This window comes from Prenolepis imparis, unplaced genomic scaffold (assembly GCF_030444845.1).
Source record: "Prenolepis imparis isolate NDT839.2.m4 unplaced genomic scaffold, iyPreImpa1.0 SCAF_2, whole genome shotgun sequence".
Classification (NCBI taxonomy): domain Eukaryota; kingdom Metazoa; phylum Arthropoda; class Insecta; order Hymenoptera; family Formicidae; genus Prenolepis; species Prenolepis imparis.
Window position 1 is genome coordinate 12,938,919 of NW_028141160.1, and position 27,987 is coordinate 12,966,905.

Sequence of the window (27,987 nt, forward strand, 5' to 3'; positions counted from 1 at the left end):
ATATTTAGATTTCATTAAATCTATACCACCCATAATAAATCTTACATGACTAAGTTTCATGGTCTAAAAAATCTATACATAATTAATCGAAAGATTAAAAGTAAGAATAACCCGTACGTTGAATTATATATTAATTTCCATATTCTCTGTGTGTGCACTCTCTACTTTTAGCCAATTTTCCCTCTCTTACACTGCTTTCCGTTGCTCTTCCATTACATTTCCCTTGAGATCAATTAAAACGATTTTCATTCTATAATATGCATATATGCGATCGTGACAAATGTTAATAAATAATAATAATAATAATATAAAACGATGTAAGAGAGGAAAGTCATTAAAAGTAGAATGCACAATACGAAGATTCGACTGTAATTGATGCTTGACATGAAGTAGTTTGCATTATTTAGATACAACACATAATGTTCAAAAGACAATGTCAATCGTGAATATTATTTAATATGTGTTAAGTGTGTGTGTGTGTGTGTGTATGTTTATGTACGTAAATAATTTATATACACAATGATTGTGTGTTGCTCTTATAATGGAAATCGTAATCGCTACAACTATAACGTCGCGACATTATACGCTAATATCGTATGTTCTTTATAATAAAATGTATCTTTGAGCAATCTTGCCGTACAAGATTACGATATTTTACATTCTCTTTTCTGCCTGTACCAGTGAATCGAATTTTCCAACTCTCAATGGTTTTTTGATTACATTAAAACTGGATTTGTGTGTTCAATTACCTATATGACATATTCCAATCGCATGGAATGTGATAAATCAGAGATGATAATTAATACCGCATCTAACACATTTTTCCTTTCTTTTTTTAAGTAATTTACAAAACACATTTTCTATATTTAATTTATAATTTGTCTTCGCATTATTTTTTAATATATTAGGCGTACGTTATCTTATATAATCCCTTTTTTTCACGCGCAAAATAGTTACTCGAAAGAATCAACTGTCCGAGTTAATTAACTCCGGTTAACCATCTGCTGGCCTTTTCTAGATTACACTACAGACTATAAAATACACAGACAGAGAGAAAGATAGAAAGAAGGAATTTATAGTTAACCGAAGTTACATAACATTCTGACCGAACTTGGTGCAAAAGATATCGGAAACATGTATAAATATACATACTCGTACTATTACAAGGATTCTCTCACGTAATTCTGTAATTATTATTTTTTTTTTTCTTACAGTAACAAGTTTACGTGCGTATACGCTTTGACAACAAATTGATGAAGTGTTAATATTCGAAATATTCTGTCCGAGAAAACTATTTCGCGCTTCCAGATTTTTCATCGAGCCACATTCATTTGCGTTGAACATTTGCGCGGACAAGAAATGTCATTCTTATTACCTTATTAACGCTCTGTAAACTATCAACATTTATTGTCAATATTTCATTATTAGCAATAATATATAATCCTTAATGTGTTGGTCAAGAGTATTTTAAGTCTATTAAATTCACATCTGTTTCTGCAAATTGTTATAATTGGCTTCCACAAAAATAAAACAGCAGCATTTTATGTACATCAAATATAACAAAAAGACATTACAAAAGGCTACATTTCTTAGATTATAAATATATAAACATTTATGCTTTTTAAATATTGTAAGCTTTTACAGAAGAAAACAGATGTGAGCTCAATGAAGCCATACGACAGACATAGATTTAACAATACATGTGTGATTAATGATACATATCAAAGGATGTGTGTACCGACGAGAAATATTGATAGTTTAAGAGCCACTTTATAGAGAAACGAAAATCGTGCGCCCGCCAATATTATATATCATTATAATATATTACGCAAAATATTGACTTAATGTAACTTTCTTTAAAAATCTGCACGAGATTTTAAAATTTTTCTCTTGATTTTGTTGTATATTTCAATTAACATTATATTATATATGTATACATGAAACGCGATACGTCTCATTTTTACACAAACTTTTATCCCTAATCCTCGTTAATTTCTTAATTTCGTAGAATGATATCGCGACGTGTACGTACGTTTTTTTTATTTTAATTATACAATTACGGAGAGAATTTCAACTACTTCGTGACAGACTAAAAACTATGCTCACGCATTATTGTAACTTCACTAGCACTGGTGAAAAATGTTGTTTATTCTTAGAAGTGCGTTTCGAGATCACGGATGTCGACTTTTTCTTCTTTCGCGTTTCCAGATGAAGTAATCGTCGATCGACTTGCAAACGTAATTAGCGAATGTAATAAATATAATGGCTACAAACATAACAATAGCGGAATATAATCGGTATATTTTACAAAAGTTTAGATGCTAAAATTTAGCACAAGAAAATTTGATAGGAAAAGTCCTAATCCAACAATCATTTTTGAATAAAAATTCTAAGCATCTCGAGAAGAGATGTATTTAAACAGATGTATTTGTTGTAAAAGAAACATTGCATATGCAAATTCTGTGCTCTTATAAATTTTTAAAACAACATACCATTAAGAAATCATAATATAATAATAAAATTATTATATATACCTATAATTAAAATACCGCGCGCATTTCATTTGCAACAATATGATAGTAATTTTAATCGCACATAGAAATATGATAGCAAGACAAACTGATATAAAATTAAACTTTGATAATAAATATGCCATTCGAAGCTCAAACGAAAATACTGCTTGATTTGTCAAATTCATCGAGATATGATCGGTCAGATGTCAGTTCAAAAATACGTGCAATTTTGAAAAGTTACCGAAAAAATATCGATTTCAAGCTTTAGCTGTTCACGAAAATAAATGAATTTCACATCTGCATGACGATTACTCGATCGCTGATCGAAGATTCAGAAAGACACATATAACACACCGGAAGTTTACAGTATAATTTATAAAAAGATGTGGTCTCGTTTTTATACGAATTACATCTTTATGGTTGCAATGATGTTTTTTTTGTTCTGCCGGCTGACTTTTTTGCAAAGTCAGGTATCAAGCAATGTAAACGAATGAGAGCGAGTTACTTAATTCCGTGCTCCTAATTTGTACAACTCGACAATCTCAAGATAAAATTATTACTTTTTTTGTTAAAAATATGTTTGATTTATATAAAATTTTATTTATATTTATTATATATATTTATACAATTTTTTTATTTATATGTGTATGAAAGTCGATTATTGAATTTCTAGAATTAGGAGCGAGATCTCTTTGAAGATGTCGTTCGAAAGAAGTCGCAACAGGTCGGCGACATTTTTCAGAACAAAATTATTGTCCGAGACGATTAACATCATTTGCAAACGAATAATAGCTACTTCTGTTCGCATTGCTCAATAACAAATATTTCATAATTTATTTAACATGATATATAGAGCGTTCATAATTGTTTGCAACGCGCTGCCTGTTACGATTTTTCCCTCTTGCCGATTTCACAATAAATACTTCTTGTTACAAGGGCTATATATCGATATTTAACATACGATGATAAACATGCATTGTGCAGGCGTGTGCTCGAAATTAATGAATCAAGGATATCGTGATCGTGTACGACATACATACACATTATTGGGTTATTAATTATTTAAGACTTACTTGTCCGACATTCATAAATATATATATATATATTTCGTACACTATATATATATGTATGTATATCTTACATCTAATATTTACTCATTTTGACCAGGCGTGATTAAGACAACAGATATAATTTAAGTTTATACTTTCAGCGCAAGTTGGGCAACTCGCCGACTTTCGCCATTTCGCAGCATCCTCTCACTTCCCTTATTAACAAGTATCTATCCACTTATACTTATGATCCCTTAATCAATTAATTATTATCGACCGCACTTTTCAAAATCGCTTACAATCGCCTCACTTTTTCTCTTTGCTCAAGAAGCTCTTGCTCCAGTCCTTTCTTTTAGAATTTCGAAAGTCATTACTCATACGTTCAACCTTATTGTTTGCAAACGTCAAATACGCGCGGACGAAGCGCCAGGCACTTGTAGATACAGAAAATTTGTATAATAAATCTTTCAAACGGTGGGATCTTGAGGTTTTTCAATGCATCGATATTATCATGTTCGCAGAATTGCAAATCATAGCTGTAAACATTAGTAAAAACTTCATTGAGATTAAAAGTGTTCAGTGTACAGCAACCATCTATTTTTTTAAGAATTTAAAATCTCTGCAACTATAGAAATCAACATATAATTTTCTTTAAAAAATATCTTAAAATTGAAAAAATTATATTTTACATAATTTTTCTAGATTAAAAAAATTTTTTTAGATAAAATTTTCTCAATATTTTAAATTTGAAAAATTATATTTAAATTAATTTTTTTTTAATTTTTAAAAGAATGTGTCAAGTCGCTGTTGCATTGAACCTTCCGATCAATTTTTCTATCTCTTCTTTTAGTTTTGCAAACTTCAGTTATCTTTGACTAATGTTTACAGAAACTATTCCGTGAATAAATTATTCTTATTACAAGTAAATATAACGGGCATTTCTTGCTCTCTTTTGCTTTTGGCTCGTAAAAAAGAGAGCTGAATGAAATATTAGCGATTCAATTCAAACATCAGACTTAGAATAAAATGTTAATCCACGACAGATTACGTTCAGTCCTTCACGTATTTGTCGATACGCATTGCTAATATATTTATGTCAATTTTTTTTATTTTTCCTTACTCTGAAATTCTTTAATTCATATTATTCTCGTAAACATTACATTAATTTGCTTCAAAATTGATATATATACAGTTGATACACATAAATTTACTGCAACTTCTAACGACACACGTCTGTAAAAATTCAAATCCTATAGAAGAAATGCTTACTTTTAATTATATATATACATAATTTACTATTGCATTTCAATGTAAAAAATGTCAAATCTTTTTAATGACAAATGATATACTCGGCAGTTTTGATATAACTTTGTTTTGTGTATTTTATTCAACTATGTTTATAAAAAAAAATCGCTCAATGGAGCCATCTCCAGCTGCCATCGTTATTCCATCTAAAGCAGAATTTCGAATCGACAATGATAAGTCGTGGATTAACACATGATTGATATGATTATAATAGAAATGTCAAACATTCATTGAATGTAATTTTAACGAAAAGAATATCGTTAATGCCCCCATTGTTGTCTTGGCTGACAAAGCAATGTGAGATATCTATCATTTATCTCTGTTTTTGTCGTACAAGTCTCTTAAAAACGCGATACTAATAGCTATTTCATTAGAGAAAATCGATCCACAGAATTAGATATAATCGTCGAATGTTTTTTTTTTTCTTAACGCTAATTAAACATTGTAGTCGAATACCTACATGTTATAGGTCAGAAACAGAAGAAAAATGCATAGTTGCCAGAATTAGACACTCGAAATTCGGCGTTAAAATCATCCCCCTTCCCTATCGTCAACAAAACGACTTAATCTACATAAAGCGTTACTTTTACAATGTTAAATTACTAATCCCAGTCGTTCTCCTGCGTCGCGTTTGTCTTATTATCTCTTTCCAGACTCGCCGTACTTATTCATATTTCAGAGACGGGCTTCCTCTTCCAAGTAACTCTCATAGCATACTCGTAGTAACAGCGCATGTACACTTAGAAATTAAAGACAAAACTACACCTAACGCTAATGTTGTCCCCTGTCGTCACGCTATTATCGATCATTTCATCCATTGGACGCTGGCACTCTTAAAGCTGATACTTTGAAACTTATATATATTCGCACACGCCTTAAGTGGTAATAAGCGAGTTTACAGTATATAATAAAGTCGCTAACGTCTTAGAAAAGTCAAAATTTAGCGAAAAAGCTTGAAGATTTCAGTATTTCTACTTTTGATACACATGTCTCCTATACATCAATAAAACAAAAATTTGATAAACCCAAATATTCTTATATATATAATTGTTTATCTTACTATACATATTTCTTAAACAAATCTAAAAATTCCACGTAATATCATGCATACGTGAGACAGAATAGCTTCGCAAAATATTACATTTTTGTATAACAAAAGTTTTAAAATATTGCAAAATTAAAATTACGCAATAGTGATTTAACTATTACTTATTATCCGTGCAATTTATCTTTTTTTATAACATAAACTTAGGAGACTGTTGATGGCGAATCTTGGAAAAGTAGATATACTCTTGACTTTTCATAAGATAGAACTTACTATTTTAATAAGAGAAGTAATAACATATAGATAATTACAGTAATTTTGCTATAATCTTGTGTGTGTGTGCGCGTGTAATATATATATATATATATATAGATATTCAGGGGCGTCATTACCGCCATGGTAGCCATGGTAAGACCAGGCCTCACTGTAGCCTAGGTATGGAATTCCATACCTCGGAATCTACAGATAAAATAATTTTTTTTCAGTAAAAAACAAAGACAGTTTTATATATGTTTTACTGCTAATGGAAATGTTATACAAAATATGTATTGACAAATTTAAAATTGAACCCCCCCCCCCCACCCCCCGTCACTGACTGATGACCAGGCCTCGAAAAAAAAACGTAATGACGCCCCTGTAGATATTTATGTAGATATACAAATATAATTTACCTTACATTAAACTTTACATCTCATAGTTGTGTGCTATGAAATTATAACTAACTTCTTTCTAAAAATTTTACTTCCTTATTTCAATTTCTCAGTTTCACTCGATTTTTTTACATACTCTGATTTTATACACTTTGAATTTAAATGTACATACATGTACATTAATCAGTTGCAATTTTTCTAATAAATCTGTAGTTGATTTGTCCCCGGCAGAGTTTCACAAAGGCTTAATTACAATGTTTTTCAATATCAAAAATTAACAATTTTTAGCAAATCAAGCTGCAAGAGAGTATAAAATAAAAACATTTTTAAAATAAACTCCAAAGTTTGGCAAAAAGTTTCACAGTAATAAAAACACTGAGTTATAAAGCTGCAACAGTTAATTAGCTTCTAATTAAACATTCTCATTAAAAAATATCGACCTTAGTCGTCGAGCAATTTACGGCTAAGAGAAAATGTGAAATACTTGGAAACATTTTGCACATAGCGCAATACATTCTTATCTCAAATCAGGTTTACAGAAGTGTAATGCCATTTCCATTGCCGAAAAAGAGATCATTTACGAATAAATTATTGAAATGTGTATTTACAAATGAGGAGAACTAGTCTCGTTATTTCCGCAGTCTCGGTTTTTTCTAGTCCTGTTTTCGTTCAGGCGCAAGAAAATATCGAGCCGAAGTTCTTGCTTTCGATGGAACACGAGAAGATGAATACACAAGGTATATCATGCAATCGGTTGCATAACAGCATCTGACGCGTCCGCATTCATAAGGATACTTTATGATATGCGACTCACAGATTTTCTTTCATTTTCCTTGCAAACGCGAAGCTAAATTGTGAACCATATCAATTAATTATTTAAACGAGAGGATATGCCTTTTAAATCTTACAGAGACATTTAACAGCTGAATGTAACGGTTTCGTATACCATTAGTATACTTTGATTTGTATGTGAAAAAAGTTATTGAATAAATTTTTTGCAATTTATCAATATGTCCAATCTCGTTTTGGTATGCACTGGGAAATCGATTACATTATAGCAGCTCATTTATCCGCTTCTTATTTGTCTTAAAATCTAATTTGCATCATCTACAATTTACCTTAGAATCTAATAACATTCATTCCTTCGTCACTTTACCAGTCGTACTCGCTTACGATTGATAAAGTGACGGTCCCTATATGTTTTGTTGTCGCTCATTCACATTTGGTACCTGTCTTCAACAACGCGAATAAATAATCTTTTTCTTTTTTTGTTTTATTTTTCTTCTTATTTAATATTTCTCCAATATTTTTATCCACTTTATCTCAATTTCTTATTTAATATTTTTCCAATATTTTTATCCGCCTCGTCCTGACTATATTATCCGAACTATGTCTACACCTATGTCGTTTCGAAACAGGTTTTAGATAGATAATAAAAGCCGTTATGTAGCTATCAGCGCAGATGTGCCCGAAAAGAAATAACGCTTCACCTAAAAATCACGAATTCTAGATATTCGTTACAACTGTGGCTGCATCTAGTACGGGCCGAGAATACAGATTTAACTTTAAGTTCCACATGCTTTAACAACTAGAATAAATATTACTAATAGATCAAGGTCCTCTTTCCATACTTTCCAATATAATAGTAACATTATATCCTTTATCAATCTAACATTAGAATCATTAATACAGTCGAAGATAGCATTTCGCTCTTTCTTTTGCATGTATCAATCGGTGGTTTAACAAAATAATTTTTCCAAGAATATTCTCTCTCAATAAAAGCATTGTTATTATTAATACTGATTTACAAACTGTCAGAATCATAGTTGACGGCAACTAAATTATTCTACGCCAGCACTCGTATAATTAATTATACAAGAAAAAAAAATCTTGAGATATATATTAATGATTCTAACAGTAATACACAATAATTTAACGCGATGAATTACTGATACATAATTATATCATATATTACGATGTCTGTTCATATATTAATAGAATTTTCAAACTATTAATATATGATCCTACCTCATAAATTGGATTATACAGGTTATTTCCAAGGCTTGCTCTTATTATATTTTAATTATTAATAATTATTGTTCCAAAAGATTATTGAAATAGATTTGCACAAGAATCGCGACCATTAGAGTAAAAATATGAAATCCCTAAAGTTTGGCATTATTAAGCAAACAGATTAATTATTTTCTTAAAATTGATAAAAGGTCTTACTCGTATAATACTCTTACAGCTAATCTTGGTTTTTACAATTCACTCTTTTTAAAGCAATAGCTAATCGTATTAATTACTAATTCATCTTTACGTTTGCATAATTTCACATTACATCAACGCAATATCGCGATTTATTATTTTTATATCCCGAAGTTTCTTGCACGCTCTGTGAAGAGGCCTTGTTATCGGCCCATATTTAATGCCATAGAAATTCGGCTTATTCATAGCCATTATTCTTTTATCTGAGTAGATAACGCCCCGGCTTATCTCGGATACCAGACACGGATATCCGTTTACTTTCATTCCCAAATACTCTCAGATGATACCCATTTAACACAGATAAAGTTGTATACATTCTTAAAATTATATCCTAGCTGTCTCTCCTCGTTCAGTAGTGTCATTAATAGTTGTAAGCATAGATTATGAGCTGTGTGCAACGTGCAGACGATAACGCGACTTATGAGAAATTAAATGAAACGAATAAAATATACATTCTAACAATTAGTAGCGTTAAAATGACCATATTCGATTAAATTATGCTAAATTTGAATCCTAAAGCTTAAAATGTCCGTTTGAGAGAGTAACTCTCGAATATATAGAATAAGAGAATAACTCTCCGCATTACTTTTCAGTAACATATCATAGTCATATCGACATATGACTATCGAGAGTGACTCTCGACATTATTTTTTTCAAATAGACACTTAAAGCTGTTAAAAAAATGACGGAAGTGACGTAAATAGCGCGAGTCCTCTATGTAACATCTTTCTCCGCTAGTTTTACTACATAATTGTCTTTATGTACGAATATTATGTCCTTTCTTATCCACTAAGCTACTTAGCCGAAGTATACACACAAATTGGTGTTGTTTTATCGGTTTTCTTGAGAATACTTCAGGATTCATTTTTATAAAATGATTTTGCGAGTGATTTAGACTTTAAAAGTGCATCTCGTATAAAAGATAGCGGCATTGTGATTCTGCAGATATGACATAATGTAACTCACAATCCTAAAGGTATTATCATCGTTATCAACAGACTAATTACCTTTTATTATGCCAATCTTTGCAGCATGATTAGAGATCTAGAATTTACAGAATTTACAGACTGGAGTTCCAAACTCCTCGCGAAATAAAAACTATACACACATACAACTGGATAACAGTCTCGCATAGCGATTTATACAATCATGATTTTGGTTCTTTTGTTCTTTTTCTCTTTAATTTGCACACAAATGCTAGGGAAAACTCGTTCCCTAAAATAATAAGCGTAATATGCCGCACTAATTTCCTTGTGAAGTTGTTTAAGTCGAAAAGTGCTATTATTTATCTCGATAGTGCAACAGAAATTCATATCTGACTCAAAATGATCTTAATCTGTTATTGATATTTTCACACACAATCTTATCTACCTTAATTTTCATAAAGAAAAAAACTTGTTTAGTTTACTTTCAATCTACCTTTGCAGATGGCTTTACCAGTGCAAAATGGCTTAATCTGATTTAAAACCTGCGCGCACATTAATTAAAAGCACCTCATAAAAACTTACTCTATAAAGTTCATAAAATCAATCAAAAAATCACTCGCTCTGCTTCTGTACAGATGTAAATATAACATATATGTCACGCATACAAAATAAAAAGCTATCGTGTAGAAACTCGATAAAAAAGACAGAAAAGAGACAGGAAAAGCAAAGAAGAATATACAGAGATTAACCATTCAATCGTTCTAACGTTTAAATAGTCCAGGAGTTTGTGACGCGACACGCTATAGTTGCGCTGCGACTGTTCTCGGCTATCCGATGAAGCTTCCTCGTCGGTTTCACCCGTCACAGAGCCGCAATTATGTACAATCATTTTCTTACAGAAATAAGCAAGACTGAACCCGTACGCCATTTCGATTCGACGAACAGAATTATGCAAAGTACATAACTCGTTTCGTGTCGGCGTGAACCGTGATTGCTCGTGCCATCGCACCCGGTGTTCTGTCTTCGCTGCAACCCGACTGATGAGAACCTTCCCCACTGTAAAATTAAAAAAAAAATTATAATGCGATAAAGTCTCGTATGTTAAGCATCACAAAGCATCGCACAATTTCGCTTCATTTATAATATGAAAAAAAAAAAAAATAACGCACCTATCGTGCTCTTTCTCGACCAAATGATATCTGGCCCGGAACGCTACAAGATGAGCATAATACGCCGGTGCTGGTATACTGACGGATCTCGTGCATCTGACATAAGTGTGACACAGTTGATACGTGAGACATTGTAATTCGTCACTTTCAAAGTGATTATCGTCCCAAAGTACATGATAATGCGATGGTCTCGATGTGCCCTAAACGAGACAAATATTTAGAGATGCACGCGGCGAATCTGAGACAATCGAAGATATTCTTACGTAAAGATTGGTAAGCTTACCTGGATACCCTGGTGACTGCAGAGATAAAAGTCGAATTCCGTTGGATGAGTTATGCACACGTCGACAGTTGTGCCTGCCGGGATATTTCCACTTTTCCCGCTTTGTTCCTTCTTATCTGCGCAGAACAGACGCGTGTGATGCCTTTTCTGTACCACGATAAATGTTATGCCGGGTCTATAATCGATCTCGAGCTTGAGACACGCTTCACGAATAGCGGTTAATTCGTGTTGCAGAACGGTGAGAAACTGTCCTTCGGAAACGCCATCGCGGTATAGAATTATTCTATGCGGCTTATATCCGCCCGTACTCTTGTAAAACATTATAAGCAATTCCCTGAAAAAAAAAAGATATCGTTAGATGACGCACTAACAGCGCAAAGAAAAAAAAATGGAGCAAACACGAATCGCGAAACTGAGATATTAAACATGTAATTATGACTTTTAATAATTTTATATAAATTCATGACAAAATATTGTCATTGAAAACATCCTGATATCACATTTACTGAAATGACACAATCACACGATTGTCTACATATTTAAAGCGCATATTTAATTCTAAATATTTTAAAATTCCATAAATTAATTCAAATCGCTCACCTAACCATCGAACTGAGTTCCTGGATAATTTCTTGTCTATGCTGTTGAACCCTAACTGTAGCTGCATATCGAGAAGGATGGGCATCCATGCTGCCCACTACAGCAGCTATACTGGGTTTCTTGTTATCTCCCGCCGGCGGGTGAGTTACGTCAGCTCCAAGAAATATAACTGGCTCGTTAAACACTTTCGGTCTTATGCTAGGTACTAGAATGCTATTGATGCCTCCTAATTTGACATTTATTTTAAGACAGAGATTGGATAATGTCTGCGGCGATGTCTTATTGACATTTTTCGCTTGTACACATTGAGTCGCCATGCCTAATAATGTATCTCCTACTCTTTTCACTTCAGCTAAAAAAGAAAATAGAGAACAAATTATTTGATTTGATTTTTACAAAATTTTTATAATTGTTCTATCACTCGTAAAACGTATAATTTATTCTAGGATATTCTAAAAAAAATTTATATAGCATATATAATTACCATATACAGGAGTTTTGCCAGGTAGTACAACACAAACCAGCTGCAATTGCGAAAAAGTCATTTTCAAATATCTAAACATGGGTTCGACTTGATCCGGTCCAGTAGCATATTTACAAAAACATGGTTGCCCAATGATGGGCATGCCAGCATCGTTACTAATTTTCTGAAGTTGTGTCGTGAATGAACGTAGCGCGTCTTCGCGCACTGTTCTTTGTGGTGCAAAACAAGCAATTGCCCACACCCTAATCTCTACTCCAGTAAAGAACTGCTTGCCACGCATATCCCACACACCTTGATTAGGCATTGCCTGTTGCTTCGTCTTTAGAGAGAAAGAGAGAGAGAGAGACGTAACATTATTCAGTGCTTAAGCGAATTGTTTAAATAATATATAATTATCCTAGTAGATGCATCAGTATTTCCATACATAAGTATATTTTTTTCACACATTTTATTCACAACACAATCGGTTTTAAATAATAAACACTTTTACAATTTTAAATCTATTGAAAAAGATAATTTATATATAAAATTAGAAACATTTTTGCTACACTGCATGGAACAAATACTGATGGCATCAGACTTTCACGAATGATATCGGATTGCAAATGTAACATCAGTTACATTTGTAAACCGTAAGCTATAATTATCTATCACTATAGGAGAAAAGCTGTATATTTTTGTCAAATGTTTATCATTTATAATAATTTATTACAATATCAGTTTGAATACTCGTTACACTAACAGCCCAGATATCAAATCAACCAAGTCTAGAACCCATGCATTCATTTGACAACTTTTGGCCACGTGTATAGATATATGTCAAACATAATCTTATTATTTATATATATGTTAATAATGTATATACAATATATATATGTAATTTTCGTAAATATAAATTGAGAAATATGTAAATGCTATTATGTTACATAAAATGTAAACCAAATATTGAATGTACGCTAAAATCAGGAATAACAAGAGAAGGCCTTAAATTCATCAGCTCTCTAACAGCTTTACTTCGCAGATTATATATATATATAATCTAGAAAATATAATAAACTGTTCATCGAACACACACATATCCAATGCTACAAAAACTCATATGATTGCTAAAAATAATCAAAATTATTAGCTCTTGCAAATGTGTGATTCGACTAGACCTGATTCAGTTGGAAGTTTCTCACCTGTCCACTGAGGGAACTTACGCGCCCTCCATATTGCAGTTTGGGCGGAGGTAATACACGACCCCTGACTTCCATCATACTATTCGATATAGTCAATCCAAATTCTTGTACATAAGAATCATTGTTAAAGTCAGCCCTTCTAACTAGATTGTTAATTTCCCGTTCGCGATCTGGTGCGGAACGCGCTGTAGCTTTGATCATGGTCGAGGTCTGCATATCAGTTAACTTCTTAATGCAGCGTTGTCCAGCAACAATATTGCAAACCTATAATACAACACAAATAATCACATGTAATTTTATATTCTCTATAATAAAATATGTTTACGAGTTAAAAGTTTGCGTACAAACCTCAAGCGGCAAATATGTATGCTTATGTTCTTGGCCAACTTGTAAGCAAGGAAGATGTGGGTGACGCAATTTCATTTTGTACTTATCTAAGAAATATTTGGCAACAGTACACTCGACTGTCTGTCCATTTTCCAGTTGTAATGGAAATCTATAAGTTAACAATAATTACAATGTTGTATATTTCTCTCTTTTATTCCAACGACGATATCATCATTTAAATATATGCTTACGATTGCATTTGAGCTGGTTTACGTGTAACATTGCACACTCTATACTTTCGTTTCATGGCTCCGCAGTGAGTTATTTCAATCTTGAGACCCTTGATTTCTTTGGTAAATTTCACTCTTTGAGAATCTGTCAGTGGTTTTCTTTGTTCGTTGATATCTCGAATATCCAACACTTCGCACATAAATTCTATAACTGGCTGCGCTTTATAGAAGGCAGTGGCAGAAACTAGAAATATAAAATATATGAGTAACAAAATCATAATATAGTAAGAGTAAAAAATTTATTTTCCGCGTACTTACCGTCAATATTCAGCATCATTTTCCATTGAGATGGTCTAACTGATTGATGGAATCCAAACCATACTTCTCTGCCTCCGCCTAATGGATGATAATATCCTTCTGGCGTACTAAAGAATGATCTACCTACTGGAGTGTATGTCATAGATGGTAAATGCCTCATTACGACATCTAAAGCGAGAACAGCATCATATGGAATTTGTCTAGTTCGTCCCTCTAGAGCCTCTTCTAAAGCAAATAGCGAAACCTGCGCCAACCATTTTATCACCACACGAAAAACTCTATCTTTACCCTCACCAGGCAGTGTGACCTGAAAGAAAAAAAAAAATTATATACGACTTGCAAATGTCATGCAACCTAGTTTAAACTTTTCAATAATATTAACAACTTACCTCTAATTCTACTTTATCATGCCCGATTGGCAAGGGGTCCCTTGTGTACAAGTTATTTCTGCCATCAAACACAGGCTTACGAGATTGAAATATTTTAGTATATGCATGAACCATAGTTTCTACAATTTCTCTATTAACTTTCCGAGGACATTTATCAGGTTGTATGCTAATATCATAATGATGAACGTAGCCGCGTGGCATACTAATTTGGAAGTGGTTGGCTCGCAAACCAATCGGTCTGCCTTCTCGTCCTATGTTTGGTCTTCGAGGGCATGTAAACACTGGATAAAAAGAATATTATAATTATATATCATCAAATAAGAGCAGTTTTATTTAACAGAGTTATAAAATGTACACTTACTTGGCAGTTCCGTAGGTTGAGGAGGAGTGTGTGCCTGTTGTGCGGGAACAAGCCCCATATTGCTGGGAGCTGCGACAGTACTTGCCGCTACTCCCGCTGCTGTCCCAACAGAACCACCACTTGTTGAAGGTCCAGGTGGGGGGGCTGCAAAAATATATAAAATAATATTAAATATCTCTCAAAAAATCAGTGCATCAGTTATGTATACTTTGTCTATATTTATGTGGAGAATAATATTACATACTTGAACTTTGCATCTTTTATTTCTCTTTCTGTACTCTGGGATGCTCAGTTTATTATAATCAGATCGTACAGCAACGAATATCTATGCGCAATAATAATAGTCCACAAGGTATCGCACACGTCAAATAATTAATGACAAATTGAATATATATTAAATGCTCAATAAGAAGAAATTTTCTTAGTCAAAGTTAACAGATTACCATATCTTATAGTTCTCTTTTTTTTACATGTAACGTCAGTGATTGTAACAAAATGGAAAAAAATATCTCTAGACACATTTAACAAGATAATTAACAAAATATTCTTTCTCAACATCTTCATATCTTAAAGATGATATACTGAATTCAATATCCAGATAAATTGTCAAGCATATAAACATGGTAACACTATCATATCATAATTAAAGAAAGATAAAGAGACATAATTAGATATTAGAAAATAATAGGCATAATTGTATTAGCATTATGCTAAGTTATATTACTTTCGACACAAAATATACATCTATCTATTTTATTCACACATTTTTAATTCTATATTATAATATCCAATATTTATATGTTTGATAGTTTATTCTATAGATTAGAATCTTTCATACAACTTTCACTGTCTGTAATTTCAAAAAAATTGGCCAATTCATAATTGTAAACTTACATTACAAATCTACAAAAAAAAATTTATATTTCATTAAGAATATCTCATTAAAAAAATATTTTGATAATAATTTTATTTTTAAAAGTGGGTGTGTCAAACTTTTTTAAAAAAACATTCCATTGTCATTATTAATATACAAAATCCTTTTCTTTATGTAATAATTTTTGAAAATTGCATAAATTGCACAGATTATAAATAGAAAATAGAAACACTTTGCCATTTTAAATAAATCTCATGCAATAAATTTATAGCAGTAAAGACAGTTTGTACTTCCCGGAACAGATTACAATGTGATCTTAACAGATTATGCATAATAAAATGTAATAAATAATATCAAAACATCTCATAATATATTAGTTTCATATAATACTTAAAATGTACATACTATTTTTCAAATAATTTAACATATAAATGCTTTAAAAAATGCTTGCGAGCATGCTTTCTAGCACGAAGCAACCTTCCGATACATGACTTATCCAAGATATAACACACACACTCATATAAAGTTAATTTGCCTAGATACATTAATTTTCCATCTATGCTATAAATCTGGATATAGATCGAAAAAGAAAGAATGTTATCGGAAAATCATCAATTTCTCAATAGGCTGAAAGGCCACTAGTCAGCCTATCCTACACAAGGTTCACACTTAGGCCTAAAGATTCCGATTCTTCGTCTGTACAATAGATAAGATTGTAATTTAGAAAGAGACAGCAAGTCGTTAGACTAGGATTAGCTAACGCGTGTAGAGATCCATGAATCGAATCGCGGGTGAATGACGACACGCGTGCCTGTTGAACGAGGTTCATCCGAGGTCATTGGGCGAATCTTCCGCCTTCCGCGGAGGATCACGCACGGGCGTCGCGAGTCCCTCCCCTCCCGCAAGGTTTTCAGCCACGACCGAAGGATCGGGTTGAGGAAGGAAGTATCCGAGGGACACTAGGACGGCCGAGCTCGCTCCTCGCTCGCAGGGATCCGCGAGCTGGCGAGGCTCGCGGACTCGCCAACTCGCGGATGTGTCAGCGGGGACAGGTTTAACGTGTTTACGGGAGTTTTCGCGATCATCCCGAACGGGTACGACGACGCGGTGACACTCACGTTGTCCTGCGGGGTACATATTCGCTGTCGCCGAGTGTAAAAGACCAGATAACCACTAATAAATAAGTAAAAAATTTAACACAAGACCCCGCTGGCCACACTACACGCTTCCCCACAACACACACTGCGAACGACACCACCGAACGAGACTGTCCATCCGCAATGGCGTCCGCTAGCCCGGCGCCCATTGGCCGCACTGCGACCAACCTGGACTAACCGACTCTCCGAGAGAAGCGCGGCGGTCGACAATTCTTTTTCACGCCGCGACCAGAGGGCGCCACGTAAACGCGGGATTTCAAAATCGATAGGCATCGTTCGATGAAATTATTTCTCTCACTCGGCATCAATTTCAAATATAAATATTAATATAACAACTTTTCTGTAATCATTCTTCACAGATTTAATTGACATGTCATTATTTTTTCTCTCCTTTTTTCCTTCCCTACAACTTCATATATTTTTAAAATATTGTCATATTCATAATCTCATAATCTAGTATACGCATCATTTATATAATATTAACCTTGAATCGAGAAATAGTTTCACGTTACATCGTATGTTTCCACATATCCGTAAATAACATTAAAAAATGACGTTGCATCTTAAAACATCTCTAATAATTTCTTCTTATATATCGCGCATAATTATATATATATATATATATATATATATATATATATAATATATATAAAATATACAATATTTAATATTGCATATAAAAAATAATATATTAAATAAAAAATAATATATATAAAAGTATACCTTTGATATTTAAAAAAAAATGTTGATTCGTAAATGGAGATAAAAAAATTATCGAGGCATCGATCCGATGATAATTATCAATCAAGACTATTGCGCAAGGCTGACGCGCATACTGCGGAACTTATTGCCAACTTATAGTAAAATCGGTCGGGTGGCAACACTGACACGGCAAGTTTCCGGCAGTGCAATATCGCGAAGGTTTGTCGCGCACGATTACGTGTTTGCGTTTCGTTGTTCGAAATGTCGGTCCCCTTTAGTGGGTGCCGAACGCGTGCTAACGGTGTGATTTCTGCGATCGTAAAGCAGCTGAGGCTCGTTAATTTAACGCCGGTCAAAAGGATCAACTTTCGTTTCGATCCGTTCCACGAGCATGTCAAGCATACGAGGTTAGTCTCCTCCAAAGTTGTCCCCATGCATCGCAGTGATTTCCGCGGAAATTATGAAACGCGAACTTACATTCTCGACTTCTTTTTTTAAATAAAAATAAATATGTTTGTCAAAATCGTGTTCGCTCTTTTTTAATTCCCGAAAAGTTGGAAATAATTAATTTTTGTCGGAATTGCATGAAAACGTTTATGCAAAATTGTCAAAGTTATAATACAATATGTCAAAACTCGATCAAGTTAATTTAATATTGAATCGATTAAGTAAAATTCATATGTGAAATTTTAAAAATTATTTTGTAAACAAATTTATTGAGAAGAACGCGACCTGAATCTGAATTAAAATTTCTAAAGAAATATTGATACTTTAATCATTCGAATCACACGCGTTGTTTGTATGAAAAAAAATAAATTTATCGAACGTACATGAACAGAATCATATTCTATAAGAGGGTAAGTGTAAAGCGGAGTAAAGATTAACCACCGCGGACTGTCAGGTCAGGTCAGGTTGGCAACCGATGACGTCGATAATGCACGCACGCGCAAGTCGCACCCTTCGTTCTAGGCTAGCAGACGATCCGCAGCCCTGTTGTTATTTATAGAAGTGTCTCGTTCGTGTGCGCGTTGTTAGTCGGGGAAGTGTTTTAACCACTGAAAATTCTCGAGATTCGTCGTATCCCGGTGTATAATTTCCAGGATAATCCGCATTCGAGGTACAAATCGCAGCATGCGTAGCCAAGCAAAGAACGGGATAATTTCTTCCTATCGCCCTTCGTGATTCTGAAATGTGCTTATTTTGACGTTTGTACACAATCGTGAGTGCGCTCGATACCGTTCGCGACGTGAGTCATCCACCTCTCTCGTTTTAATATTGAATTATCGGATAACAAAATTTCTACTGTCAATCGAATTCGCGTGAGCGTCCTCTCAACTAGCCTGTTCGTTTTCTTTTTTTTTTTTATTTTTAGAATCCCTTCTCTGAATCCCACCATTCGTTTTTGTTTTTAGTCGATAATTGACACGTAAATGATATGAATGATATGCTTTAATATAGCGATTAAGATATTTTAAGATGCCTAATTTATCTAATTATTTTTAAACGGTTGAAATATTTTCATGGATATAAAAATGTGCATAGATAAACGTTTCTGCTGATTCGTTGTAAAATTTCTTGTTGCATTCCTCGTTGTTTTAAATTCGAATGAAACTCACCATTACATTGGCCACATCCATATGCTTTGCCAAGCATGGAGACCGCTGTAGTTACACGAAGGGTGCTTAAATCTGGCATTGGAAGCGGTAATTGCTGCTCCATTTGTGCCATTCTGCCTATGAAAAGAAATGATAAACATTGAAATATATAATGGAAATTGATAATTCCCTTATTTTATTATTAAGTAGACAATACTGTCAAAGCCAGATAGAAAGAGAAGAAAAAAGAATGAAACAGATTTAAGCAATAAAAATTTAATTTAATCTATAGCTTTAGAAAGAATGTACAGACATGCCCTGAAATCAATGCGACATTTCATTACAGATAATGCAAAAGATAACGTGCATAACGCTTTTTATTTGCAGAAACTTTCAACATTACATTAGCGCGCCGAAAATCTGTGCAACAAATCCGTATTGTTTGATGAAAACGGAAATCGTGTGTGATCGTTCCGAACCAACCATTACATTCAATCTTCGTGAGTATAACAAAAGTATTATGCGTTCAAACTTTAGAATCAATATATCAACATCGCAAAAAAATTTATGTTATATATTATAAAAAAGTATTTTAAAAAAAAGATATTTTACAAGATATGAAAAATGTATAGGATATTTTATAATTATAATTCTGCGCGACTCGTCTAAACAAAAATTCTCAACAAATTGTTTGCATTAATAAGAAATCTATTTGCTGAATGAACAAGAATAAAGTTGAAACTGCAGTTATTTATTTATTCGTCTAGAATAAACTTTTCTTTTATTTTTTTTTTTTTTATTTCTTTTCATTTCTTTTTCTTTTGTGATCATCTTAATCACTTTTTGATTTTTTTCTTTTCAGAGTCAGGAGAAAAAATTATATTAAAAACAGCTCTTTTAACGTCTCTGAACATTTTGGAACTTTACAACAAACATATTACAAGCTTAGTTCCACCCGATCCAGCTGAGCTTGAGGCTAAAAAAGAGCTAGAAGAAAAGAAGAAAAAGAAAAAGAAACAGCGTCATAAACAAAAAGAAGGAAAAAAGAAGAGACCAGTAATACTACGCGGCTAATTATATTGGTGACTTATTTGACTGGTAATAAATTAAATATCTCTGACTTTTTGTGTCTAAATTTTCATTTAAGTCTATTTTTAAAAATAACAAATATTTTTTAATTATATCTCTTCAACATAAATCGAGATCGCTTTGTCCTATTTTCTGACATGTTTTATAAAATAATTCAAGTGAGATTGTAACTACTAATTCGAAAAAATTTATCAATCTACAGCGTAAACATTTTATTTAAACTAATCTTCAAATCTACTTAAAAATTTATAGAAAATAATATCCAAATAAACATTACAATGATCATCATTTATATTCTTGCAGGTTTTTTCATTTTCTAGAAGTAAAAAAAAACCGCTCGATCTGTACATATTATAATCTTGATACTCATCAAAATATTTTATTACGATAATAAACCGATCGTTACAAAAAAAAAAGAAAAAAAATATCCGTGCAACATTGTTTTACTGATCTTAAATTTACGACAAGGAGGAAAACTTAAAAATGGCGAGCGAGACAGGAAATAATAAAGATTACAATTTAAGACTTATCGATATGCTCTACAGCCAAGTTCCTGCCTTCACCGATGTATTTGACGAAGACACTTGGTATATTTTTGTTATCTGTTTTGTAGCGGGTACTTTTCTGGTCGCATTTATTCTTTCGAGATTTATAACTATAAAACCCGTTGAGTAATATGCATAGCGAATTCAATTCATGAAATATCTTGTTTATTTTTTTTGTTAAACTAGATTTTTTATACAATTAGTGTCATCACATTAATTTTTTTACGTCACAACCAATAGATTTTTCAATCAAATCTTATTCTTACGCAATTAAATAAAATCCTGCGCTCGCAAGTATTATAAAAAAAAATATTTGTAAAAAAGACTTTGTAAATGTGATGTACTACAAATTATTTGTGCTCTGATAATAAAATGTCATTAAAAATATGTACAATTTCATGTGAAACATTTTATCCACATAATTTATTACCTTTTGTTTGTAAACTTTCTTTAGTATGTAAACGACATAATACAAAAATTAAAAATCGTATCATATATAATTAGTATTTTTGAAAGAATACACAAAAATTTAGAAAATAAGCAAAGTAATTACAAAACAAGAGCTACAGAGGATATATATTTATGCTAGTGCGTTGCAAATACATAAAATAATGAAATCAGAAGCTGATAAATGCTTTGTTGGACAATTCAAATATAAATTTAAAAACCTAAAAGTCAAGCAATTTTATTCAGAAGCTATATTTTACGCATGCAATTTTTATTAGCTACATTACTATTTAAATATCTATCATTTCCTTTGTCAAAATAATGTAAAAACAAAGTTATTAAATTATATAAAAAATTTTAATAAAGAAAGAAATTTATAATGATTTCTGCGATACGCGTGAGAAATTCATAATTCCTCGATCAGTCATTAGTTACGTAATCATTTAGTTTTTTTTTTTTTTTTTTATTATCTGGTGATTATATAACTAATCTAGTTTACTTATATTATTCATCAGCTGCATCAGTACAATTTTTATAACGATCTTATATTTATACACGAGTTTCTAATCTTCCTAGGATAATGCAATGTGATATCTACAAAAAAAATTGCCCTACTTAAATAACTCTCGCGCGATTAATAACGGAGAATGAATAAAAGAAACAACGGAGATATTGTCCAGACGAAGTCGAAGTTCGATAGACCGGTGCGCGGATTCTCGTTTCTCAAGTTCGCCGAGTAACTCTTCATCTCCTTTCTTCTGCCCACTTCTTTCCTCTCCTTTTTTTCTCTCCTTTCACTCATTTCCTTTCATTTTATTCGTCTGCGCATTCGCTCCCTTCATTCTTTGTCCGTGCACCGCTATCGTCCTTGCTACGTCTCTTTAAATTTACGTCTCTCTCGCTCTTTCATGTACGTCTGTCTTAAATAGGATTGCTAAGAAATAGATATCTCCGTCGTATGAAAGATAATTGTTAGAAAATAAGCTCGCGGTTTCGCTTGAACAAATTAACTTTGTAATTAACGTCATCTGAGATTAGCAAGGTGAACGTGACACGTTTTACGCTCGCGATAATAAAATTGTAATGCACGAGAACTGAAACATAACCGATCATTTTGCTAACTATAATACATACACACACATCAAAATTTATAATATCCTATATAAGAGCCCTAAAAAAATCTTTATTACTTTAAGTGTAATTTTTGATTTAATTAAGTATAATTTAAGTATAATTTTTTATTTTTGGCAATTTTTTTGGCAATTCGTATTCTAATTATTTCAAGCAACTCACAGAAATGATAGATAAGAATAAAGCAGATCAAGCAATGCATGAAAAATAAATAAATAAGAATTATTAAAGATATTAAAGATTACTAAAGCTGCGACAACAAAATCTATATTGCAAAGCCATAAAATGACTTTAACTCTTTCAAGGCGATATTTTAGTTGTAATAAAAGAGAAAATAAAACGTGTAACTTATTTTGTATCATATATACTCGTATATATATATAAAACTTTCTTTCAAAATATAGCAAATCTGTAATCTATCTAGACAAAATGTATGAACAAGTCTTTTGTGAACGATTTCCTCTTTATATTACTACAACAAATATCCAAGATCTTTCGAAAAAAATAATTGCTCAAGTCTTGAGAGAGTCAATGGCCAATGAAAAATCGGGAATTGAAATCGTAATAATTTCGATAAATTCGATTTTGCTCTTGCATGTACGCGATCAGAAGAACCTCATTGAACCAATTGTCAGTGAATGGGCATCATTCTCGCGTATACGCAGTCACGATAAATCAAATTTACGAAATTTTACGGATTTCGAATCACGTTCAGAGCTTCTCTACATAACACGCTTGAGACTCACTTTGTTCTGCGTGTATCCTCGGGGTGACAAATGAAGATTGCAAGATGCAAAGATCACGTTCGAATCCTTTCGAACGTAGAGTCTGTATTCCTTCACTTTACACCGGCATTCCCGGCGGTTCAGTTCACACACGCACTGCGTTAGTTGTTGTGTTATTGTCCACGTGCATACACACACGCGAGGGAACTACGTGGTCACAGCAGCTGTCGCGCTGCCGATGCCGCGGCGTCACTCGCGAACTCGGGGAATCGCATCCCTCGCAGCCTCCGACGTCAACGCGTCTCCGCACGACGCGCACACGTGACCACGCCGACTCTCTGCAACACAATACCACATGTAAATGTCAAAATTTATGCTCGCATTCCACTTCTTTTCAAACTCCGCGCACTCGAATTAATATCGCGAGATCCGAAAAGGCAGGCAGGCAATAATATAACTTTACATTCGCTTTTTAAAAAATTATCTATTCCTTTAAATAAAAATTTCTGATTGAAAATAAATTTTTCATGTGTATCTCTTTTAAAATAACGTTAAAGCCTACATGTTTAATTGATTTACATGTTATTTCAAGACGGCAAGAGAAGGGCGTAAATAGATTTCTAGACGCATATAGTAAATGAGTGAGTGTTTGAATTATTTATCTGCGATTTTTCTTTTACTTGGTCCAGTTTAATCGGATTGTTATTTGTAACATCTGTCGTAATTCAATATCGCAAAAAGATAATGTAATAGTACAGATAATTTTTTTTTCCTTTGATAAGATGTAATCCTAATGGTCCTCTTTTACTTTAATATATAAGAGATAAAACATATGAAATAAAAAAAATATACTCGATATGCAAAATAGTTGTCAACTATTACTATTGTCAACTGTCAACAAATAGCAAATATTTCTCGATTCTACTTTAAACTTTGCTGTCGCCGGTTTATACAAACGTTCGCGAGTGATATTGTTACGAATGAAGACAAAAGCCGAGAGAGAACCGAATTCATCAATAATCGACACAATTGTAAATAAATCGAGCACTCTGTCCATTTACTTCGCGAATCGTTCGTTCTGCGATTTTTTTTTCTTGCGAAAAAATTATCACAAATTTCATTTAAATTCCATTTAAAAATATTCTGAAATACTTATTGTGATATATATCTTATGTAGAATATAAGAACGAATCTCTCTGGTTCTACGTCTAAGTTTTATGAAAAAGAACAAATGTAATATGCGTCGAAGAAAACTGAAGACAGATCGCTTACTTGAAGTATAACAATCGATATGCATATAATACCTAACGCACACTGTGCATATACTTATAATGCAAACTAAAGCATCGCGATACAATACAATACGTAGTTTAAAAGATACGTAGATACGAAAACAATATTATACGTCGTCTAACTTTGAAATGCTCCGTGTTGTGAAATGTTTAGCTATGAAATTCTCTATGTATTATCCATGGAACTAATTTATTTGGATTTAACGGATTCTTGGAATGTATTGTTTCGCAGTTTTTTAATACAAAGTAGTGACACGGAGGAGAATAGAGACGACTTATAATGAGACGAAATGTCACGACGCAATGCTTTTACGACCGTCGTTCGTATCGTCGGCTTTTTATCCACGCGAGGAAGCGAATGAGGTCGTCGTCATTGTCATTGTTTTCATCAATCGCAATCCAATGACACAGACAATATATGACGAATCAATGATCCGAAAGAAATTAATAGTTATTTTCCAAAATGATTTTATCCTTGAATTTCTCAACTCTGATTACTTGAAATAAACAACCATCTAAAACATCGCCTCTCGTTGAATCAATGCATAATTTAATTATTCGAGAGACAAATATTTTCGAGAGATAGCATTATTTGTTACTTTGGACTTTAAAATTACGGCTGGCGCGAGAGAAGCCGCGATGTCGTCTTTAAATACATACCATTCAACTTGTATTGATATTAATTAATTAAAAATTACATCGAAAAACACGCTGAACATATGAAAAGAGTGGTTGTTTCTGAGAACATCGCGAAGCGTTTGTCTTCAAGATTAATTCTTTTTCGCGCGGTACGTAAGCTAGACGCGGAAAGAGAAACACTACTTCCGCGTGCGTTGAACGCGTCGCACGCGCACAAAGAACGCGTAACAAGTATACTCTAGACTCCGTACATCTCCGTATATGTTGTCCATATGTACCGCAAGCGACGAGAAAAGAAAATTGGGTCGTCCGACCGGTCGCGCGAGTGATGTTTCTCCAAGCATGTTTTACCGGATGATAAATCGCGCGAAAGACGATTCCCTTATTAATCTCTTATAAAATTATCTGAAACAAAATTTACAGCGTTCTACAATCTTGAATCTCGATTTTTTTTTCCAATTCGAACCGAGCACTTATTTTGCAAAAATTGTCTCCCTCTAATCTTTGAATGATACCGTATAAATTCATTAAAAATACTCGGATAAAAATGTTACAAACTTAATTAAATAAGAGATATTCGTGGCTAAAGATACCCCGTGTACAAAATTCATTAAGAGATAAGTCGTCGTAAAATAAAACTCGCAATCTTAACAAATGATATAACAGACTCATTGAATTATTTATATATATACTTGAAATTTGTTTATAATAAATGAGATCACCTCGGGATCGATTTCACGGGAGTTTATCGCTTTGTAGTTTACACTTACACTTACAACATACACACGTCGCCACGACAACGAAGACAATATGATGATGACGACGACGACGACGACGAGGAAATACGAGAACGAGGATCAGAGATAATGATTCATACCGTCTGTCGAGCGCGACCAATGACACTTGTCACTAACCTTTAATTCGACTCCTCGTCCGCGGCGTTCCTCGCCGATCGGCGTGTCAAAATGCCAAAATGCTATGCGCACGACGCGACGCAAAACGCAACGCGCGACAACACGACAACTTCGCGGCCACTTGGCTCTCGCGGGGAATCAAAACAAAGGAGAGAAGAGATATTCCGGCGCGCGCCCGAGAAACTCTCTCTCTGCCAAGACACAGACTTACTGCGATATATATATATACAGCGGATGCGTGACTCCGCGCCGAATCCCGATGTCGACGTCTACGTACGCGGCGCTCCCGCGTCTTTCGGCACCATTTATCGTCCACCACCTCCTCCTCCACCTCCTCCTCCTCCTCCTCCTCTTCCTCCTTCTTCTTGTTTTTTCCTCCTGGTCTCTTGTACGCTGTCGCTGCTGCTGCTCTTCAAGGCGTGCCCTCCGCTTTCACTCGCGACGCGATGCCGGACTCGCGATCTCCGCGACGCGGAGCCGTCAAAAACGATCACCAAGTGTCAAGGTTGCCATTGTATGGGCTGCGCGCGCGCGCGGGTTCGCGCTCTCGCACACAACTTCACTCCGCTTCGGCCTCCCCTCGCCCCTTCTCTTTTCCGTTTTCCCTAGCCTATATGCCTGTCCGCCTGCCCGCTCGTTCCCCTTTCCTAACACCGCGGTACCGCTATCACAACAATAGGCATTATCGCGATACCCGCAGCTTGTTGCACGATGACACTGGCCACGATGCGTCGCGGCTCGTCGTAGCGGCCGACCGAATACACTCGCAAACGAGAAACGGGGCCACGTCCGGCCCGACTACGTTTATTCAACCGCGGCTTTTTCAGCTCTGAATTTCGCCGAGGCGCATTCGGCGATCAGCGTTCGCGAGGGAGCCCCCTCGCTACTTGTTCGATTCGCGCAGCCGCGCGCAAGGCTCTTCAGGGCCGAAAACAAGCGGGCGCCCCGTGGACGGGCTCTTGTTTACAAACAAAACGCCCGGCTGCTCCGATCGATGTGAATCTGGCGGCGACTGGCCCGCGTGCTCCAACCTCTATCTTCACTCTCGTCACCGTTGCATTATGGGCATATCTCGGGAGAAATTCATGAAATGCTTCGTTCTTCATTATTCTAAAAGGAAAATATATGAAACACAAGCTACCCCAGCTAGTATTTATTTTAAACCGCCTTTTATAACCTCGTTTAGATTAATAATAAATAAATTTTGACTCACCGATGTCCGATTTTGCAAGCATTACTTATTTTGTCAAGAAAAAGATGCATTTTATTCATTAACATTCTTTGCTAATTATGTTTGGTTCATTCTGAAGATTTGTATATCTCTACGTTATTTAATTTATAGGTATTTTATTAATACTGATCGTATCTAATTTATGCTTTGACATATGTTATTTGTGTCGACGTTATTATAATTATGCGTGAAGTCGATTTGATTTTCTGATTTCTTTACATGCACTTTTATTCGTTAAATTAATATTTATAACTATAAAAATAAAAATGTTTGGTTTCAAAATTTGTATTACTCTCGCGCGCTAATTTATTAACAAATGATCAATAAAATATCTGTTGTATTTAAGAAAAAAATTCTGTTAAAAGTACCTGAACGTTTGGCTTCTCCAGCATACAACATGCCTGAATAATGTCCCGATCAAACAGCCAATAGGATACTGCCGTGAATCAACCATGCAAACACCTGACAACACACTTCACAGCGTCCCCTCAACCCTCAACCTACCTTTCCTTTCCTTTCTCAACCTAACCTCTTGCTATCTGAAAAAA

At 33.9% G+C, this 27,987-nt stretch overlaps 3 protein-coding genes across 8 annotated transcripts; 2 read left to right on the forward strand and 1 right to left on the reverse strand.

Moving 5' to 3' along the window:
* On the reverse strand, positions 1-27,940 carry Ago1 (protein argonaute-1). 5 transcript variants are annotated; one of them, XM_083055885.1, is made up of 15 exons: positions 27,808-27,940; positions 26,903-27,318; positions 23,385-23,701; positions 19,448-19,564; positions 15,099-15,242; positions 14,738-15,018; positions 14,349-14,655; positions 14,052-14,274; positions 13,822-13,969; positions 13,474-13,737; positions 12,293-12,611; positions 11,809-12,160; positions 11,209-11,542; positions 10,926-11,125; positions 1-10,812 (listed from the first exon to the last, which is right to left on the reverse strand). In XM_083055885.1, the coding sequence occupies exons 4-15, from the start codon at positions 19,557-19,559 to the stop codon at positions 10,704-10,706; spliced, it is 2,793 nt and encodes a 930-aa protein (XP_082912011.1). In that variant the 5' UTR covers positions 19,560-19,564; positions 23,385-23,701; positions 26,903-27,318; positions 27,808-27,940; the 3' UTR covers positions 1-10,703. The 5 variants fall into 5 exon arrangements, with proteins under 5 accessions (XP_082912011.1, XP_082912004.1, XP_082912030.1 ...); XM_083055878.1 differs by having other exon boundaries at positions 26,420-27,318; XM_083055904.1 differs by lacking the exons at positions 19,448-19,564; positions 23,385-23,701; positions 26,903-27,318; positions 27,808-27,940 and adding exons at positions 15,343-15,423; positions 17,091-17,292.
* Mrpl53 (mitochondrial ribosomal protein L53) lies at positions 18,008-20,954 on the forward strand. Of its 2 annotated transcripts, none has more exons than XM_083055957.1 (4): positions 18,008-18,238; positions 19,814-19,926; positions 20,289-20,524; positions 20,819-20,954. In XM_083055957.1, the coding sequence occupies exons 1-3, from the start codon at positions 18,093-18,095 to the stop codon at positions 20,498-20,500; spliced, it is 471 nt and encodes a 156-aa protein (XP_082912083.1). In that variant the 5' UTR covers positions 18,008-18,092; the 3' UTR covers positions 20,501-20,524; positions 20,819-20,954. The 2 variants fall into 2 exon arrangements, with proteins under 2 accessions (XP_082912083.1, XP_082912092.1); XM_083055966.1 differs by having other exon boundaries at positions 20,289-20,508; positions 20,819-20,950.
* LOC145946355 (uncharacterized) lies at positions 20,990-21,430 on the forward strand. Its single transcript, XM_083055980.1, has one exon. It carries the CDS (start codon positions 20,999-21,001, stop codon positions 21,188-21,190), a length of 192 nt encoding a protein of 63 aa, XP_082912106.1. The 5' UTR covers positions 20,990-20,998; the 3' UTR covers positions 21,191-21,430.
* Positions 27,941-27,987: the final 47 nt, after the last annotated feature.

Coding starts and splice junctions, on each gene's coding strand:
- Mrpl53 (XM_083055957.1), top strand. CDS start 18,093: ATGTCGGTCCCCTTTAGTGGGTGCCGAACGCGTGCTAACGGTGTGATT. Junction 18,239..19,813: donor GAGCATGTCAAGCATACGAG/GTTAGTCTCCTC, acceptor TTTTATTTGCAG/AAACTTTCAACATTACATTA. Junction 19,927..20,288: donor AACCATTACATTCAATCTTC/GTGAGTATAACA, acceptor TTTTCTTTTCAG/AGTCAGGAGAAAAAATTATA.
- Ago1 (XM_083055885.1), bottom strand. CDS start 19,559: ATGGCACAAATGGAGCAGCAATTACCGCTTCCAATGCCAGATTTAAGC. Junction 14,656..14,737: donor ATGATAAAGTAGAATTAGAG/GTAAGTTGTTAA, acceptor TTTTTCTTTCAG/GTCACACTGCCTGGTGAGGG. Junction 11,543..11,808: donor GAACTCAGTTCGATGGTTAG/GTGAGCGATTTG, acceptor TTTTTTTTTCAG/GGAATTGCTTATAATGTTTT.
- LOC145946355 (XM_083055980.1), top strand. CDS start 20,999: ATGGCGAGCGAGACAGGAAATAATAAAGATTACAATTTAAGACTTATC.